The 19,881-nt window shown below is 53.6% G+C and overlaps 5 protein-coding genes across 5 annotated transcripts; all 5 read right to left on the reverse strand.

Moving 5' to 3' along the window:
• Positions 1-203: 203 nt before the first annotated feature.
• Positions 204-2,838, reverse strand: CABS01_14014 (uncharacterized protein; the record flags this gene model as incomplete). The annotated part of the gene is made up of 4 exons (XM_060547354.1): positions 204-706; positions 762-854; positions 1,714-2,711; positions 2,834-2,838. The coding sequence occupies 4 exons, from the start codon at positions 2,836-2,838 to the stop codon at positions 204-206; spliced, it is 1,599 nt and encodes a 532-aa protein (XP_060393704.1).
• A 1,792-nt stretch (positions 2,839-4,630) lies between these two features.
• On the reverse strand, positions 4,631-7,476 carry CABS01_14015 (uncharacterized protein; the record flags this gene model as incomplete). Its single annotated transcript, XM_060547355.1, has 2 exons — positions 4,631-6,409; positions 6,466-7,476. 2 exons carry the CDS (start codon positions 7,474-7,476, stop codon positions 4,631-4,633), a joined length of 2,790 nt encoding a protein of 929 aa, XP_060393705.1.
• A 246-nt stretch (positions 7,477-7,722) lies between these two features.
• On the reverse strand, positions 7,723-8,412 carry CABS01_14016 (uncharacterized protein; the record flags this gene model as incomplete). Its single annotated transcript, XM_060547356.1, has 1 exon — positions 7,723-8,412. The coding sequence occupies one exon, from the start codon at positions 8,410-8,412 to the stop codon at positions 7,723-7,725; it is 690 nt and encodes a 229-aa protein (XP_060393706.1).
• A 5,851-nt stretch (positions 8,413-14,263) lies between these two features.
• CABS01_14017 (RNA polymerase II subunit A domain phosphatase SSU72) lies at positions 14,264-15,237 on the reverse strand (the record flags this gene model as incomplete). The annotated part of the gene is made up of 2 exons (XM_060547357.1): positions 14,264-14,921; positions 15,077-15,237. The coding sequence occupies 2 exons, from the start codon at positions 15,235-15,237 to the stop codon at positions 14,264-14,266; spliced, it is 819 nt and encodes a 272-aa protein (XP_060393707.1).
• Positions 15,238-18,487: 3,250 nt separating this feature from the next.
• CABS01_14018 (uncharacterized protein) lies at positions 18,488-19,161 on the reverse strand (the record flags this gene model as incomplete). The annotated part of the gene is made up of 2 exons (XM_060547358.1): positions 18,488-18,773; positions 18,827-19,161. The coding sequence occupies 2 exons, from the start codon at positions 19,159-19,161 to the stop codon at positions 18,488-18,490; spliced, it is 621 nt and encodes a 206-aa protein (XP_060393708.1).
• Positions 19,162-19,881: the final 720 nt, after the last annotated feature.

The following is a 19,881-nucleotide window of genomic DNA, read 5'->3' on the forward strand; positions in this document are numbered from 1 at the left end:
TAGAAAACCCCCATGGCCGTAAATTCAAACCATCGTATCCCATAGCCCCGTGAATGCTTTGCTGCTGAACAGTCGAATAGTTGGCAGGTCGAATGAAGTCGATGACAAGGCCCAAGCGGTAGATCCGGTTCCCAAAGAAGATCCAGTTCCTCCACAGAGTCTTTGTTCATCGACTTGGCAATGCGCCCACAAGCAAACTTGATTTAGCAAGACAGGCCACGGTCGCGGGTCATGACCTTCTTCTGACGAGGGCCGGCCATTTTCATATTACGGGCTGGGAGAAACGGCTTGTACTTCTTGTCGAAGACACCGCCGGGAACCCACTCCTCCTCGGTGTGGAGACGGCTCCAGATGGCGTTGAGCTTGGTATTGTTCTCAACATCGATGCCAAGGAAGTCGACGCTGTCGCGTCTGTCGGGGGTGATGAGGATGGTGATCATCTTGGGTCCATCGATGAAGAGGAAGATCAGGATGCGGATGATGGCGACAGATAAGTAGCCAATGAGGAGGGCAATGGGCTTGACAACCATCCAAACAGTACCCTTAATGATATCGGCGACAGTCGGGTTCATCGACATCAAGAAGAGAGTGATGAGGATAAGAACCGGAATGCGGACCTCAGGAGACCAAGCAGTAGAATAGTCAATGCTGAACTCAGGGCAATGGGGATGGAAGCGACCGCGCATAATGTGACCGTTCATTTTCACTTCAAATGGTAAGTATTTGTTCAAAGTTAAGGATTTCTTCTGGCTTCAACTTACCAGATATTTTGTGAGTAGTTGACGTGAATGTAAGGTTCTCGCGATGTTCTTTGAGGGGAATGTATGTGATCTCTTTGACGAGAACACAGGAATCTGTGACCTTGTTAGCGACCTCTCATATCCAGGAATGCCACTTTTGTCGTACTAGGGAATATGGCCTTGACAAGAAATTCCTTCGTCGTCAATCGACCTGAGCAGCGCCTGAAAGTCGCAAGTAGGAGCGGACGGTATCCTGTAAGGTGAGGATATTGTGTAATATTGCAAGTAGGCAATGCGTACAAGAAGATGATGCTTGAGGAGAAAAGCCGAGGGTCCAAGAGAAGGGGAAGGGCGGGAGGTGGAGTGGGAAGAGGAATCTCTTGGTAGCAGGCGACTGGCTGCTTTGGTGAGAGAAAAAGAAGAAAAAGAAGAGCAGTTGGATTTTCTTCGAAGTGGGCAAGGAAAGAAGAAGGTGAGGCCGGCCGGGTCAACTTCAGATGGAAAGACGGCAGGAGCAAACAATAGCACCTACCTTTGGTCTTGAACAGTGAATATTGGGTCTTGCCTCATTCACCTTTTCAGGAGGAGCCTGAGGTATTCATAACAATAGAGATCCCATTCCTAATGACCATAACCCGGACTGTACATTGCCTGATGCCATACTCCCAGTTGCATCCCCAGAACGCCAGGCGCTTCATCCCGTGGTCACTTATTCATTCGACTCCATCTTCGTCTTTCCATCCCATGGACCAAAAGCTTCTCTCCTCTTTCGTCATTCGTGGCTTGGACTTTGAGTGTCAGTAGCCAACAGCCATCACCCTGAAAGCCATATATCCCAGTCTATGCTTGAGTAATACTCAGCAGGGAGCTCAACACTGCGCAGTGCCATCAAAGACTTGCCTTTTCGATCCATTATCCTCCTCGAGCTTCTCAACACACCTCACCACGACGAGGCTGTCCTCCCCCTCCTTACCGATGTTGAGCATCTTTCCAAGCTCAGCACACCACTCGAGCTTTTCCCCATCGCCCCAATCTAGCACCGAAAGCTCGACCTCCAGCCTTCTCAACGCCCTCAGCTTTCGCAGCCCTTCCTCGATCCATTCTGGCCTGGGATTGGGCCGTGTCGTCTTGGAGCCCAGCCCCATGGCCTGGGCCTCTGCATTGTTCTTCAGCGCGGAAAAGGGGGCAGTGGGTTCGAATATCCCACCTCCTATCAGGATCTTGAGCCTCAGCCCCCGCAGCCCGAAGGACCAATGCTCACACAACTCAATCCACTCCTTCAGCGCTGGGCCCGTACAGTCCCGCCCGAGCATCTCGAGCCTCGCCCACCGCATCTCATCCCGCTGCCATGGCCGCAGACCGCGCGTGAAGGCCCGCGCAGCCCAAAGTCCTGAGGAGAACCAGTTGACAAAGACGAACTCGTTCGTGTGGAAGGGGTAGGACCGGCACTCGTTGTAAATTTGCCTATTGGTCTCCAGGAGCGCCGAGGGGATACCAGAGATTGGACGGTTCGGTGATAGCAGCGATGGCTCTTCAGACTTTTGGTCTCTGTCGGAATCGTCCTCTTCTCCTGCAGGTTGGCCGATGGCTTTCACAATTTTCCCTGGTACGGCACAATCCTCAGTTTCCACTCCGGGGGGGTTGACGGGCCTCAAGAAGTACGCACTATGTATTGGATTCGGATACCACGGCGCGAGCTGCGCGTGCTCTACTGGATGTGCCACGTGGACCCAGCCGTATATCTGGAGGCGGACTTCAAGGGGCAGGCCGAGGAGATGCAACTCGTTCTTCGACACATCCATGGCGGCGGTAGTAGTCTCAGCTGGGATTGCGAATGTGGTTTGTATTACCGAGGCGAATGAAGCGACGTCCAGTTGGCCATCCGCGGGTTCTTGGACAAGGTGAGAATCGACGAGATCCAGGGTCCAGCAAGTATAAGTGGCTTCAAGCGGAGACCGTGGTTGTCGGGTCCTAGATGGTTCAGTAATCACAGTCGCGAGATGTTGTGAATGTCATCACGGAATCTCAGTGGGCTTTCGGAAAACGATGAATAAGCTTAAGCAATCGAAACAAGGCAATGAGCGCGCCTGTACAACATATACTACGACCACCACTGAGTCTCACTCATCGCCCAAACCAGCTACCCAGCAGAGAAACGTCAGGGCTGGGCCGGAGTCCAGCGTTTGGAGCTCCCCAATGGCTCCAGCGACCGTCGTAAGCCAGCCATGTAAAAGAGGGGGAAACCAGGCCCATTGGCCCGCTGGATCAGGATCGGATTCCTTAATGGGCAGAACGAGTGAAGGACAGGTAAGCTGACACTTGCAGCAGTAGCAGTACGCACGCAACGCGAAGAGGAAAGCAACCAACAGCACAAAGGAAAGCCGGGGTGCTACCCCCGATACAGACGAGCCAAGCCAGACCGAGAGCAGACCCAACCCCCCCTGGCCAGGTCTTACATCCAACCTTGGCGAGATGTCAGCCCTACTAACATCCATCCGCGATATACTAATCGAACGCCATGGTTGGTGATCTTACGATACGGAGTGACGGCAAGAGGAGAAAGGCTTAAAGCACATGACTGCGGGGCACTCGACATAATCCATGCTCGCACTCGCTCGCAACTTTTCGTAAGTTCTCCATTCCAGGGGAAGAAAAGAGAACGGTCGTTCAAGCATACCTAGGCAAGCTAGGTAGCTTCTCCCCGGCCCCTCTTTACTTCCTCTCCTCCTCGGATTACTCCCCCCACTTTCAAGGGATGAACCCGGCCGGCGGCTCCAACCAAAACCAACATACCAACCACAGAATTCAGGCCGATCTTCCGCGAACAACAACCCCGTCCGAGACAACAAGCTTCCACATCGGTCACAACAGAAACCACTGGTGTCGAGATGTTCGGAGAACATAGGGGGGGAGTTACCTCTTAAACCTCACCGCAAAATCAGTTTCCAGACTTCTGTACAGTACGAGAAACTCAAAGCATAGCGCCCTCCCCGCACCGGTTCGTCCGCACCGCCGTCGCACTGGTGTCCGCCACGTGGAGAAGGCCGTTGCTCAGCTTGACGATAGTGGCACCGTAGTGAGTGTCATGTGCCAGACCTATTAACCTTTTTGCTCGTACTCAGAGCCAAAAAACCTCGGGGTCCGCCCAAGACGCCGCACCTTTCACCCATATGCTCATACCTACATCCTTCACTAATAGACTGCACGTGTATCTTAAGATTGGGTTTCATGCCTCGCGAAGGGGCACTTTTAGCATTAGCTATACTTTGAAAGGGGCTATCCTATCTTTGTTCATCGAAAACGTCCTCAACAACCTCTCCCCTCTCGCCCACTATCCTGAATTACATAGCCAGGAGTGTATGTGTTGGGCGAGCAGCAGCCTAGCAGGTCTCCCAAGGACCCTCCTTTTCCGAGTTCTTTCTTCGACTTCATTCGCGTGACGTTAAAACAACAGGAAAACCCACCTCCTCCGGTCAAAATCTCCTCGAATTTCCATTCTCTCATGCTTCGCGTGCAAAACTCCTCGAGCAAAATTAAACGCCCCAAGGCTGTAGAGACCGAGCGAGCCCCCATTCTATAAAACCCATGCTTGGGACCAGTAAAAAAGTCCCACAGGTGGGAAGGGTGTATAGTATATACGTTCAGTGACAAAACACGAAAAACAAGGAAGAAAAAAAAAGGTAGACCTCTCTTTTGTTGTCATCGTCGTCAACGTCCCAAAACTCGCAGAACACATAAATGCAAGCAAAGCCGCCCCGAGGACAGCAGGGGTATCAAAACTCTCTTTCAGTGATGAAGGAGAGGGTTGTGTGGTGTTGTCGTTTCAAGATTATACACATCTTTTGGGGGGGAAAGTTGGATTCGAAACTTTTCTAGGCCTCAAACCGAGTTTAAGAGAAGTCGTCGTCTCCATTGCTGACCATTCGGTCGACGCGCTGGACCAGCTCCTTGGTCTCCCGAGCAATTTCGAAAGCAATGGGAGGTAGGGTCTGCGTCCACATCCTCCACTCGCGATCGTTGCGCCCGGTGGCACCGACATCTTGGCCGCGGTCAATGTCCATACCACGATCGCTGGCTTCCAAAAGGCGGTCCCGGCAAGCGACAAGTCTGGTAATCATGCTGCCATTGCCAGATGCCTCGGTTTCGCCAATGACCTTGTCGACAACCTCTACGATGCCGTTGATCTCGGATGTAATCTGGTTGATGGCGGCATCGCTTCGGATGGAGCCGACCAGGTTCTGGATGTTTTGAACCAAGATCGCGGTCTGGTCCTCGAGATAGATCTTGAGATCTTCAGCCCGATTGTCCTGTTGTCGCATAGCGTTACCGTAGCCATTGGCTGGCCCGTTCTGGTTCATGCCCGCGAACCCACCCATCCCGTTCATACCGTTCATACCATTGGCGCCCCGGGCTTGGTTGTAGGCGTCCGCAGACTGGCGAGGAGAGTTGATGGGGCTGTAAGCGGAGGAGTCCATACTGGTTCGGCCACCGCCAAGCCCACGAAAAGGTGCGGGTGCCTGTCCCAATGGCGGCAAAGACTCCTGGATGATCGACTCCTGTCTCGAGGCCGTTCTAGGGGAGAAGAAACCGGTCGAGTCAACGGGAGTGATTGTGCCGTCATCCTCATCCTCGAGTTCGCCAGCGGGCGTGGATCGAATCTTTGCGACTCGGAGGAGATCGACAATAGCGGCAACCAGGTGAGTGGCGGCGGCGTCGAGGAGGGAAACTGGCGTGATGCCTGCTGACGAGGCAAAGTTCTTTGATGTCGTGATGAGGTGGTTGGCCGTCGAAGAGATCTTGCCCTTGAGCTTGGAACGCTGCTGCGCGAGCTCCTCGTTGGTAGCGACACCCTCGTCGATATCCTTAGTAATTCGGCGAACGCTGACAACGACTTGCTTCATAGCGTCAATGACGGTGTCCGGGTTCTCCGCGCGCGCGCGTTGGAGGAGTTCGTCGATGGCGATCTGGAATTTGGTGACGTGGACATCCTTAACTGCGCCTCCATCCTGTGCAAATCCCTTTTCTCTAATGTACTTTGAGGCATCTTGCTCGACGGTTAGTCCCAGTGAAGAGGCACGCATGCTGCGAAGTTGTGTCTTTGTTCGTGCGTAGCGATTGCGCCAGTCGCGAACCTCTGCTTCCAGCTGCTCAATTGTCTTCTCCAGCTCCTCCTGCTTCTGCCAAGTTGAACCGCTCTGTTGTGAAAGCATCTTCATTTCGCGGAGGAATTCCCGAGCCTCGCGTCGAGCCTCTTCCGTAACCTGTTGCTGCTCCTGTAGAGACTGGCGAAGTTGCTGGTTTTCCATTTGCAGCTCCCTATCTGCATTGCCAGAGTTGGCTGCACCTGCAGCCGCACTAGACAAGCGCAACTCATCCATCTGGTCTCTCAATTGCCGAGATTCGTTAGCGTGTTCGTCCCGCATGCGATCCAGCTCCTGCTTCAACGACGCGTTAAGATCTTGAGCCTCGGCGAGCTTGTTCTCCAGGCCAAGACGCAGGTCGCTAAATTCCTTCTTCTCCATATTCGCGGCTGTTGACCGTGATCTTTCTCCATCCAGAACGCTGTTCAATTCGTCGTCCTTCTTCTTCATGGCATCCTCCATAACGTCAAGCTTTTCCCGCAGATCGCGGACTTGAGTCTGGTATTCGTCCAAAAGCTTCTTGTCGGCCTGTCATAGTTGTTAATGTCTCCACTCGATACGAGAATATTTTGGGTAAAGATCACCTCTGATGCTACCGCGCTCCGCTCCGTGACTTCGCTTCTCTTGCTACGATTAGTCGCGGTTCGTTCGAGGCCGAAAGCTTCCTCGTCTTCGTTCGGGCTGCCATCGTCGTCTTCTTCCACCATTGTACTTTTATTCGGCACGATTGTATTGCTCTGAAATTGTTTTTGCATCGGCCGGTTGTAGTCGCCATTCGGAGGCATACCAGGTGATGGAGGCACTCCGTAAGGGTCGGGCGGTGGTGGTCCTCCTCTCATAGAGCTCGCGTCTGAGGGCCGCCTCATCCGACTTTGACTCCTGGGATAGCCATTCCCGTTGACTGTCGCCTGCGAGCGGACCGATACGGGGCTACCCACTCTAGGGATGTCTCCAGCGGCAAAGCGGGGAAACCTCCTCTCCAGTTCGCAAAAGACGTCAGTTGCAAGATCACGAAAGCGCGGGGGCCCAAGGGATGACAGTTTTTGCCTGGCCTGGTTGCGTTTGGGATGGAAGTTGGATTCGGGCATCAGGTAAGGGGGTGGCCCCTGACCGCCAGGACCCGAAGGTCGGCGACCGAGGGATTGTCTCCGCAAAAGTTCGTCAAAGACATCGGTACTGAGTTCGAGAAACTGGACAGACGATAGGCGCAACAGCTTGTCGCGGGCCTTATTCGGGGGTGTTGGTTTCCCGCCTGAACCGCCATTTAGGTAGTTTTTCAAAGCGACGTAATGCTCGCCCAGTATGCCCTCGGCTTGCTCCTCGCGGATACTTCGTCCGCTCTCGCTCCTCGCATACATATTGGTGCCATTGCTGGATCGGCCGACAGAGGGCGGCGGCGAGGGACCGCCGGCGCTCCGGGGACCGGGGGGGAAATTGCCATTCATGGCTCCGTTGGAGCCTCCTGAATTCGGGGGTGATACGATGTTGCCGCGGTTTTTTGCGTACGGGTCGTCGTTGATGTTCGGGTATTTGCCAACAGACCACTCGCTTCCACCTAGAGAGACAGGTGAGAGAGGCGCATTGCGACCATTCATGGTAGACCTGGGCAAGTTTTGAGGGGGAGTATGTTCGCGCGTAGATGAGCGGCAGGCTGTCGAAAGAACAGAGACGCGGCGCAGCGAACAAAGGGAGTATCGAAATCGAGAAGGAGGCCTAGGTCGAGGTCGAGTTCGAGGGTCGGGTCTTTCAATTCGGTCGGGGATAGTAGCAGCTGAACGGTTTTTCTTCTCCTCCTTCGTACTACACACTCGCCTGACGTGTGGGACAGAATGCTAATCCAATCAGGTATACGCTCGTACCCAAAACCAAGGCGGAAACCCAAAAGCCAACCTAAATACGTATTGTCGCAGAACCTTTCTCTCGCTTTCTTTATTTGGAGTATGCCGGTTAGAGGTTGGGCGGGTGTGCGAACAGGACTGCGTGCGGTTCAGGTTCAGGTTCAAGAGATGGGGTGGTGAATAAAGAAAGTATTGGAGACGGTCGAGGAATGTGTCGCAGGCTGGTAGTGAGATATTGCGGTAGAGGGGTGGGAAAGGAAGAAAGGGGTTCTTGTTTCTTCCAATCCGTTGTCTTTCGAGCGTCAATGTGTGGACAGGCGGCGGATGCGACACGGCATGGCAGGGCGGGAGGATGAAATGTCGTGTCAAAGGGGGATATTCTGACGGTGGTGGATGCAGAGAAAAAGCAAATGCCGCAGAAAAGACGTGGGACAAGATGCAAAGGGCGGCTAGGTGCAGTTGCAGTTGCGGTTGCGGTTGCAGCAGAGACAAAGCGCAAGGCGAATTAGAATAAGGTATCGGTAAGGTATGGTAAGGTAGTGTGGGAAGAAAGGTTGAAAGAGCAACTGGCGACCTTGAAAGTAGAGCAGAAACTCGAGAGCAACGCAAAACAGAGCGCATGCAGCAAGGCAAACGACGTACGGATAGAGAAGCAGAACAAGAGCAGAATCCGCGACGGAGGTGGTGAAGCATGAAACGTCGAGGTGACTGGCTGGGATGCCTCGACCAATGGAACCAATCGATGAAGCGGAAGGAGGAGCTGCTGGGGCCCTGCCGCCCTTGGGGTTGGGTGCAAAAAAAGGGGCGTGGATGGGTGAGTCCAGTGGATTTTGGGGGATGCACTGGGGGGAGGGGGGGGGGACTTGGGAGGATCTGGACCACGAACTACCTACGTTGTGTGGTGTACTTTTGCGATGTGGTTGCTATGGAAAGATACAAGTAGACAAGTAGAGGACCCGCGAGTCGCTTAGGTACCTGCCTTACCATAGGTGGCGGGTAGGTAGGAACCTTTAATGGACTGAACGCACTGATAATGGTTGTGGGCAGCATTTGCAGTGGTAATGGACTGCTCTGGGCGCTAGAGCTTGTCCTCACCTTAGCGCTGTCCGCTGTTGCTGGAGGGAACCTACCTCAAGTACCTTGCTCCGTACTGTAAAAGGGAAGGACTTGCTAGAAGATACAAGTTACAACCACCCAGGTATCTCGAGGAGGAAGAGAGAGGAACGCACGCACGGCAACCTTAGTGGAAGGGGGAAGGGCGCCGCTGCCGGGAAGGGGTAAGGGGGGTGGAGGAGGGGAAATGACGCTGGAGAACACAGCCCGCCGTTGTCATGTCTTGTCCCTCTTGTAGATATGTACCCTTGGGTGCATCAGACACCCCATCATGGCTGGAGAATGCATCGCGTGGTACTTGCGAAATTGCCCATGATGATATTGCGACTCTCCACCGTGGTTGTGCGATGATCAATCTCTTTTGGGTCACCTCCGGGGATCATGTTGGGGGCCACTTGCCCCAATGTCCATGTTCATACTTCATCGCCCATCAGCAATGATGACTTTTTCTGGACGATCCACGCATAATGGTGGTGATAGTACCGAGTAAGGGGCTTCTTTACCGGTAGATGAGTCCGTACGTTATCACACCGTCCAACTATTCGTCCGTGGCCCAAAGCATACGTACAACCACAGCTACTGATGCGATACCTTCGAAATGGCAGCGTCCCAGCGGATGGAGGGAGCCAGCTCAGACCATCCCAAGCACCAAACACTTGTTTCTTCTTCCCCGTTGGAGGGAGAGACAGGAGCCCAAAGTTATCCCCGTTGTCGGGCCTCATCCTCAAAGACCAGCCCAAAGACCAACCCAAAGTTGCACAAGTGACTCGAGTCGAGGTTAGATAAGGCAAGTGCCGTTACATGGACGGCCAGCTCCCACAAAGCCAGAGATCGGTCAAAACAAGCTAACCCTGGTGGATACCGGAAGAGAGAAGCCTATCGCCATGGGCTAAAAGTCTCGTCCTACATGTTCATTTCCAGCTTGGAATGCCCGCGCCGCAGGTCCCTCCGAGTCCCCATCCATCCCCGGTCCAGCTGAATCTCTACAAGACTGAACTGGACTGGTTAATGTTGCTGGCAGATCGGTGTCCGGCCTGATTGGAAAAGGTCTGCAAAGGGGATAAGACACAATGGTCTTTTGCACGAGACAAATTCAAAGACACGGCACGATTCAAGACATACAGATGAATGTGCTGATATTCTACCTTGGACCCTGACTAACAAGGACTAAACGAGAAATATCCGAATGCTTCCTACTGATAATTATAGAGACGCAGAATCCTGATTCCCATCATCAAGATTGCCCCAACCTTGCTGCGCCATCAGCGTCTTGATGGGTAACTTGGTAAGTGGATTTCACTACCACATTACGCGGGTATTGGCAAGCACAGAATCAGGGTCAGGAACGGTTCATCACTGATGATACTTATACCCATTATTACACAGTATTTCGTAGGGAATTACCATACAGACTGGAGAGTAAACTGAGCTTTTGGAGGTAACCACTGCAACTTTGACGTTGTACGTACCGTCCCGGTAGACCGCGAATGATTCGCGGGTTCATCCACAAATCCTACCTAGAACCGCCCATTCGGCAGCGGCAAGGAAGTGCTCCTTTCTCTCTTGCCTGTCACTGGCAATTGCTGTTATTGCCGAAAAACAGTCTGCAGTCCATGGCTCCTCCCACGTCTCTCAGCTGAAAGATACATTGAATACTGCATTGAGAGACATGTACCTCAAATGATCCTATCCTCTTCTACCTACCTACATCATCATCATCATTATCACATTGATTCCGTCAATCCATCGGCACATCCATCCCGTCCGCCTCACGTCGACATCCTCCTTCTCTTTGTTGCGGATAATGGACTTTCAGGAACCGGCCCTCATTCATGCAACCCTGCAGGCCCAGATCTCCAGGGCCAATGCAGCCTCCATCACCCCTGAGCAAGTGTTCTACCCATGCCGTGATGGCGCGGCCTTTCCACTACCCATTGGTTCATCACACCTGGCGCGCGCTAGCAGCAAAATTCAAAGGTGGATTTGCTCCAGGGCCCGGCCTGTCACTCGACGGTGGCAGTGTCTGTGGGAAATGGGATAAGAATTGGAGACCGCGACAAGGGCCTCACTGAGCTTTGGGCATGGGTATATCCGGACAAGAGACGTGCCTTGCGGCTTGCCCTCCCTTCCTTCCCCTGCCCTTACTGACATGGATAGATTTTAAGCATGGTGGAGATGCGATTTGCTTGCATCCTTGCACAAGGGGGTGCCGGGTCCAGCTCGACAGTCGCCTACCTTTTCGAGACGAGTCCTTTCTAAGCCGCGTGAGACATGTTGCCGATGCTCTGTAGCCGCGTTACTACCCTTCGTAGATCGTGCCCAACGTCGGCGAGGATTCTGGCGTTATCTCTTAGTTCGTCTCTTAGTTTCTCTATTAAAGCTATTATCGTAGGGTTAGTTTAGTTATTAATATCTTAATAAGCATTTTAACTTAACTTAAAAACTCTTATAGCCCTTAAGGAGAGGCTTTTAAAAGACTTATAATTAGACTTTTTACTTATTATAAATAAAGCTATTATAATTAAAGCTATAGCGTTACGAACCTCGATAATAAGTAATTAGTAATATAATTATTTTTTTTTTTTAGCGAGCTTAAAAAAGTATTTTAATTTAAGTACTAAATAAGTACTATATTATTTTATTAAAACTGTATTCTTGTACTTGTGACTTAGAAAGAATTAACTTTCTTCGATAACAAGGTACTTAGAGTCCTTTCTAAGCCGCGGGATGCTGGCACGCTGGCTGGCGAGCGCGGCAGGACGAGGCATTAGCTTTGCCTCTGCAGCCCCTTGACGAGCTGTCACCGTTGCTTGTCGTCCGTCTCTGCCCTTCAGATTCCGCCCTACGCTGTTATCCGTACGCAAGCGGACGTCTCTGACAACCCCAGACTCTTGGCTCAGCCTTTACCAGCTTCTGTGGCCAGACAATCGGGAGATGCAAAGCCATGAATCACAACGGAAGAATGCATGTTCAGGAACAGTTCCATCGCGACAACATGCCGTTGCTTGGTGCTCGCTGATGAGCGCTCTCCCATACTTCCAGAACGGGATGTGCCTTGTACGCGTCCCGTTCAGCCGCCGCTACCTCTCTCCCCATACCTGGTTCTTCTGCCCGGACAACCGGTGCGTAAACCTCGCCGGCCCCCATGCAACGTTTTATTGCGCCTAAGATTACATCTCATCTTGCCCGCCCTGCACTTCCTACTTTGGTTCGACAAACACTCTGCTCACCAGAGTCTCGACTGGTCTAGTTCTCTTGGAATCACAAAGAGGGATCCATTCCTCTACTCTATAGATCCAGATCCCCAATCTGGCACCCATCTCGAAGGTGTCTGCCTCCACTCTTAGGCCAGCTGCCCAGCACCGTTACCGCGCCGCGATCATCCTGCCATCAGTGCTTTCCAGCGCACGCGTGCTCACGGCGACATTTGAATACACACCCTAATTCGGTACCGGCAGCATCTTGTGCTCACTCTCCCGAGCCAGGCGCTCCGGGGTGGGAGAGACCCGGCCACGAGGTGAGGCTCAAAGAGGGACATGTGACATTGCAAGGTACCTTCAGACCGCATAAACCCCTCCCGTTGCCCGACCCGACCACCCTGAGGGCCTGAGACGGGAATGAAGCTTGGCCATGCCATCGCACATTCGACGGGCTGAGATGGCTTCGCCGGGTGTTCGCTGAGCTACACGAGGATTCGCGGATACGATCTTTACGGTACGCGGGCTCGCGTACGCGACCCCCACCGCTCCAAGACTTCCGAGCCCTGGGCTGTCCGGTTCATCCGCCTGCAATCTACGGATACAGGCTTTGCCAGTTCCCCAGCACGACGAGGCCTGGACAGCCTTCTTGGAGATTGGAATCTGGTGACACCGGAGAACAAATTCTGTTTGGGGCACAGAGTTATCCTCGTTATGACAATGCCATTGTGCGCGCAACTCAGTGCGCCGCGGCGACAGTCAACTGCTGCCGTCTAGCCGGAGGATATTCCGATTACTGTTCTACGCGCAGTGACGCAAGCTGATGAGAAGATCACTAAAGTCCGGTTCATCACTGAGCGTTAGCAATAGTGCAGCGTATTATTGCCAGGAGGCCACCCCGAAAAGCTTCTAGAAGGCCGTGTGTTCAACGCAACCTCACGGTCCGTGGCATAATAGTCTATTGAATCACACAGATCTCCCGGGCCACCACATATCCCGAACACACACTAACTACGGGATAGTCAAGCCCCCCAGAGTTGGAAGGGCTGCAGGGCCGCCGTTGGAACTTGAAGATATGGGAGGGATCGAGCCCCGGTCACGTTCCAGCGAAAGCACACACACACCCACACCCACACCCACATCACCATGACGGGTTAACTCGAAGCTTCGTGAAACTTGCCTCGACTAAGGCTAGCTCCGAAACGCGGCATCGATAGCTTAAAGGGACACCAACAACGGTCCAACGGTAACGGCATGCGGGCGTTTGATTGAACTCTCGCGCTTTTGGGGCTCCCAGTCGTAGTCTGCAGGTCCTCTGCGCGACTGTTGGCACAATAAAAGGCAAAGGCAAGTTCGGCACAGCTTATTCGCTCCATAATCAGGATTCAGGGATCGTTTTGCTTGTCTTTGGGGGAGTGTTGTCATTCATTCGTAGTTTGTCTGTGTGTTGAGGGTATCTTATCCCGAACCTGAAGCTCCCTTCCCGGCTGGAGATCCTCCAGTCTCCCTTTCTCATGATTCGCACCTTTGACACGGCCAAGTGAGTTTGCCCGGCTTAAACTTCGCTAGCGGAGCCGCATCTTCCAAGATTCTCTCGCCGCCTCTGTTCTTCGAGCTCGGCTATGGCTTCCGTTCCATGTTGTAACGCGAGAACGATATGCTCAGTTCCCACGTCTAACTCGTCAATGACTGCCATATACCTTGTTCGTCTGATGGGGGTATTGGCATGTCAGGTCTAGTTTAAATATAGAATCGCAAGCTCTAGTTCCCTTTCTCCCGAGCTGCTTCCCATTTTGGAGCTCAAGTGCCCAGGGCTCGCATGGTACATCCTTTTGCCGTGTGATGAAGAGGCCGCCTGGGAAACCGTGTCGATCGATACCGAAGAGCCGCAACCGCAAGCTTCTCGCGTGGATTAAACCATGACTTTCCGGAGATCTCGTCTGTGCGTCGGGATCGGGATTGTGATCTTGATGGGCGTAGCCGCGCCCGCTCTCATTTAGAATCCCGGTGGCGTGCGGTAAGTGTTCCCGAGCCTCCGTACGCCTTCCGTACCGGACAAACAATGTTTGTAGGTACTGTAGATACTGTAGCGTCTCCTTCAATCCGCACTTCGCCATCTTGAGTTGTTGAGTCGGGAGCTTCTCGTCACTGTAGGACGCCTCTTGGTCCCGCGGCTTTCAAGCGGAGACGGAAACACACGCCACCGAAAGGTTCCACCCTTTTCCCGCCAACTCTCAAAACCAAGCAAGAGTCCATACAGCAGGCAAGTGAGGCCACCGATCCTGCCACGCAGCCAAGATATCCGGGACCCTCTCATCAAAGCTCGCCCTGCCCGCCGCGCTCCCGCCATCAAACGCCGCCGCCCCGACAGCCTCGCGCTCCTCGGTCGCCGCGGCATTCAACGCGTTCGCCAGGTCCAGAATCGCGCGCCCGCCGACGCTGGCCTCCTCGTGGTTATCCTTGATATCGACATTGATCACGTGGACGGGCCTGTTCAGCGGACTCCCGCGGTTCATGAGGTCGTCGATCACGGCGTCCCAGCAGCGCTCCTCGCAGGTAATCACGACGTCGACGACGCCGCCCTCGACGCCGACGCTGCCGCGGTCCTCGGCGTGGGTGAGGCGCGGCATGCCGACCTGCCAGTCCTGCCAGCGTTCGGGCCCCCACTTGACGTGGCGGTTGCGGTCGACCATGTTGAGGACGCCGTTCGCGCGGTAGAGGCGCGTGTCTTTGGACTCGAGCTCTTTGAAGATGGAGTCGTACGAGGTCTTGTTGAATTGGTAGACGTTTGGCTGGGTTATCGAGGGGCCGGGGAGGCGGACGAGGGAGCCTGTGCCGAAGGAGATTACGGGGTAGTTTGCTTGGGCGAGGCGGAGGTGGGAGACCATTGATCTGTTTGACGGAGGGTGGTCAGTATGTGTTTTGCTCGACTTTGGGCCATGGACACGATGCGAGGATGCGGGCAGTTCCGTAATGACGTTAAGGAGAAGCTCGAATTTGCTCTCGCGTGATAAACAATCGGGCCAGGGGACTTGGTTGTATCGTACCTATTTTGGTTACTCGCGCACACCGTACAGAACTTGAGCTTGAAGTCGCTTGAAGAAGCAGCAGCAGCCGCAGCTTCGCCGCCATTCGCAGGAGGTGCCGCCGAGTTCGCTCCAGCATTTGCGGCTGCTGCGGCGCCGGTGGTGCCATTTGCGACCTCCATGACTTTCGTGGTGATCGATGGGTTTTTGTTTGTGTATGGGTTACTGCGTATGTATGCCGACAGAAAGTGACGATGTTGGGTGGGGCGGGACAAGCAAGCTCGACAGGTACGGCACGGAGTATAGGTATGTATGGAAGCACGGCGCGGGAGCTCCACGAAGGTAGGAAGTGGATATCAATGGGCGCGCGCGACAGGAAGCAGTCAAAATGGATGGATGATTATGGGAAGAACGTGGGGCTGTCAAAAAGGTCACCAATGGCGGGAACAGGCAGAATAATGTTTAGGTCAGCAAGAGAAAGAAAAATAAAAATCAGCGGGTCGGTTAGAGAGGGGGGAGGGAAAAGTCGAATCGCCGGTGGTCGTCGCTTCCAGTCGTAGAGGTCGTAGCGAAGAAATCTGATCTGTGTCTCCGAATTAGCCAAATATTCAGGACACCATGTTTTTAGATGCTCGTAGGCATTGAAAGAGGTTTGAGCGCGATTTTTCAGACAAAGCGTATAAGGTAATAAAGTGTCTCAACATGGGGAATTTAGACAGCTCCAATAAAAAGAATCTCATCATGGAAAAGCTCGAAAGAGGACGGCCAGTGTTTTCTCTGGCTCGTCGCGAGTCTGTTTTTGTCTCTTACCTTTTGGGGGTGACTTGATCTGCTTCGATCAATGTGCTTCTCTGTCTTCCGACTGTGCCTTCCTGAGAGAGTGTTCGGGAGTGTTGACAGAGTTCTATCTAATCCTCCAGCGATGTCCTGTTGTGGGCTGTTGGAAAGCTCCGAGTTCGACGCTGAAATTTGTTGACGGTTGCAAAGATGGAAGAGCCTCAATGACGTTCTTTTTGAGTGAAGAATTGGATAGCTCGCTTTCGGCTGAATGTCGGGCCTTGGAAGCACCCAGGGCAGGGCGTGACGAGGGCGCCATCGGATTTATGGCCTCAGGCCTTAGGTTCGCGAACCTGACAATGGCACCTTCTGCCTGAGGCTCACTTGGTTGCCTGAGCTTCCGTACACTCACAGCCAAAATGACCCATCTCACGTGGCTGTTTGCGATGAACCAACATGATTGGCTCTTAGGCGCTCACATACTCTGAAACAAAAGACACCTTGGAGGGCACCAATCAAGACGACTCTAACATTCCCAATTGCAGCTGCCGTGCACGGCGTACATTGTCCAGAAATAGAACAGCCAATGAGTACAGAGACATCTGATGGCGTGGGACGCTCAGCCAGAGAGGAACCAGCCTCCAAAGACTCTGAGAACGGCATTAATTCGAGCCAACTGCTGGTTCTCGAACGGACGAACAAATGTCATGTGTGCACATAGTTGAAAGTCGTTGCCAGTATTTGGGTACAGCGATCGTGTGCGAGATGGGGGCCCTTGACCGTCTCGTGCAGTCCTTGAAGGATCCATGGGCTAGGCCTTCTCCCGGGGGATTGCAGTCGGCCCATCAACTATGTGTTGCGGCGCTACTCCGTACCCCTGGGAGGGCTGCCGTAGGGAAGCAGTAGAACTGGATCTGATCATCGGAGGAATATCAGTCTCTCGGGGTTGGCGGGTGGCCTGTGATTCCGTCCGTTCTGAATGTTTTGCTGCGCCCAGCCCAATGCAGCGCTCGCAGCTTCCCGCTTCGCCCTAGGCCCAGTCGGGCTGTGCATTATTACTTACGGATACCTTATTCCACTGCAGGGTCGCTTGCGTAGCCTGAGGTGCTGGTTGGTCTCTAGATGTAGGTACCTATGCGTTGACGTACGGTGTCGATGAACCAAGCCCGCCGGCAGGCCGTCCAACAACAGTTGTTGGCGGCACTCCGACAAAGGACGGGATTCGCTGGCGAATGCAGGCGACGACTGCTTACTGCCTTACACTTTTCCCACCCTTCTCTGACCACGACAGTTCCATTGTGCTATTGGCAGTGTCGATGACCGCTGTTTCACACGTGGCCGCTGGCAGCGCAAGATGCAGCCGCTGCAAGTTGCAACAAAGTCGTGTCGGGATGTATCCTGCACGGGAGCCCGCCGATCAGCGCTCGAGTTTCGCAACCTCGCCCTATCCGTAGGCCCGTAGGGGCATTCTCATCCACCCTGGTGACTGAAGTCGATACCGCAATTTCGACTGAAGCCCATCCGTCGGCTTGTGGGTTGCCCCACGGTTGGCACTGATGATCGGGAGATGCAGCTAACGAGATAGCGCAAGGCTAAGCACAAGATGGTTGTTTGTGCTTCAGGCTGTCCGTTCACTGGAGATTTCCCAGATCTAGCACCCGGCACCATCGTATAGAGGTTTTGAGCATTAAAGTCCAAGTTAGCGAACGCGAAGGAGAAGAGCGTGACGCGGTGCTGGTTATCAATCTTGTGTTGACGTTCTCTGCCCTAGCTAGGTCTGTTCGCGACTTCGCTCAACAATCATGGGATGAGAGAGCGATCAACCCACTCTCAGTCAGTCCAGGCCCCCAGCAGGTGTACTCAAAGATTCCCGCTGTTACGGTTCGGACTAAAAAGCGAGACTCATGTCAGTGGACGACCGCTTCTGGATACTTTGTGATTTGCGCCGGGGACGTCCTCGCTAATCAGCTGTGGGCCGGGCTGCTGTCTGACCTTGGTGCGACCTGAACAGGAATCTACGCCGGCCTATGCTGGAGCACCCAATATTGGTTTCCTTGATGACAGCCCGGCCAAAGACCAAGAATAGCATCTGGCACCGCTTTTGCCTTGTTTGAAGCCTTCTTCCTTCTGTATCTGGTGAAGATTCTAGGCCGTTGCCACGGAGAAAGAGTGGGCGAAAATCAGAGTGTCTAGAAAGAGGATTCCAATTTACATGCCCCCAGCATTCGCCCTTCAGACAAAACGGACGACCCCCTGTTTGCTGCCTGCTCGTCCGTTCCGTGTAGGCCGGAATACACGGTGGGTACCATGGGTAAGTCGGGCCGGAGGTGGTAGCAGTTCTTTGCCCAGATTCTTGCTGGACAAGACCGGAGATCACGGGCGGCTCTGGGAGAACAAAGTTTGAGCTGAAAACGAGACTTCCTAAGGGGAAGTAGGCATCCTATAGTCCATACCCAAGGTGCGGACGGACGGTCATCATAGTGTCAGGTTTGCCTAATGAAGGGTGTGAGACTGAACAACGGACGGTCGAGTCAATTGGGTCTTTGCGGGCGGAATATGAAGCAGAGCGAAGCAGCGGCACACGGCCACGCGGGGAAGAGGTCTGCTTCAGCGTCCCGTCCTTGGTGTGCGCGTCCATCGGTACAGTCAGGCTCTTTAGGTTGTAACCGCACCGGCGGCGAACGCGTAGGCACAGTCATCGACAGGGAAGACGATGTGAGGCTTCCGAAGGGATCCCCTTGAGATGATGGCACCGTTGTGGGAAAAAGGGGTGGGGGAAAGAACTGTGAAGTGCGTAATGAGCATCTGCTTCGTCGCTCCCTGATATTTAGGGCCGTTGGAAGCTAGAGCACGACGGGTATATTGAAGCCACCCCGACTGCAAGACAGATGCGGATAACTGCGGGAAGATGAGAACCCGTCTGTGGGCTGGAGCAACGCCACTGCAAGCAGAGATGAGCAGCAGTCAAGTGAGGAACATGAGGCAGTACATAACCAAGGTAGGTAACTACCTCGCCTGCAGTCCCACTGACAGCTCAATGTACCTTGAGTTCTGCGCGGCGGAGGAGGGCGTATTCGTACACAGGCGGGGGACATCAAGCCCCCGTGCCCTGCCCGCGCAGGCGAACAACTGAGAGCGCTTGTGTAGACGACAGAGGAGAGAGACAGGAGCAGTGGCAGACGTACTTGAGATTTGAGGTTGCCCTGGGGCGTGTTGAAGTTGGTGGTCTTGGCGTTACCATGTTGAACCGGACGGACCCCTGCAAAGCAGCTGCACAGCATCTGGAGACATGGAGCTGTTACTGTTTTTCTGACAAGTCTCCAGAACATGATATCCACGAGGGCGTGTAGGACGACGGAGGATGTGCCTTTCTAGTTCAGATCTGACGTTGGCAACCGCAGTGTACTGCATATATACGAAATGTGACTTGTAGGGTGGTAGGTATCCGCAATAGAGAAGAAAGGAGGCAAAGAGCATCCCTTCCACACCGGATACGGGTAGAGATCCAGCCAGTTGACGCCGGCCGATTGCAGAGGATGGGAAAGAGACACCGATTGTTGGCGCTGACTCGATTTGGAGCCGAGTCGGGGCTTCTCTCATTATGGCACTGGCATCTGCTGGCTGCTGTGTTGGATTTTCTTTGAGAGTTCGCCGCCATAATTAATATCGATCCGGATTCAGCCCCCCGCTCTCTCCCACTCTCGCATCTGGGCTAGGTATGCCTTCCAATGCCTGACGCACTCCTGGATCCTGCGCTGTCGTTGCTCTTCCCGCCTGCTGCTGTCAATCGTTTATTGCTGTAGCATTTCCTTCCACTACCTGTTTGATCTTACTAGAAGAAAGTCATCAGCCTCTTCCTCTGTCGTAGGGTTCCCCCAAGAGTCCTAATCCATACTCCCCTCTCCTTCTCCTTCTCTACCGCTCTCGGTCTCTTACTCACGCCCGTTTGTTGTGCTGGCCTTTGTCTCCTCCCCTCCCATCAATTCCCCCCTCCTTCTCTGCCCCCCCCTCTCTACCTTAGGTATTCACATCAACCACCCCTCACCCCC

The sequence above is a fragment of the Colletotrichum abscissum genome, assembly GCF_030869225.1.
Source record: "Colletotrichum abscissum strain IMI 504890 chromosome Unknown Scaffold_50.1, whole genome shotgun sequence".
Lineage (NCBI taxonomy): Eukaryota > Fungi > Ascomycota > Sordariomycetes > Glomerellales > Glomerellaceae > Colletotrichum > Colletotrichum abscissum.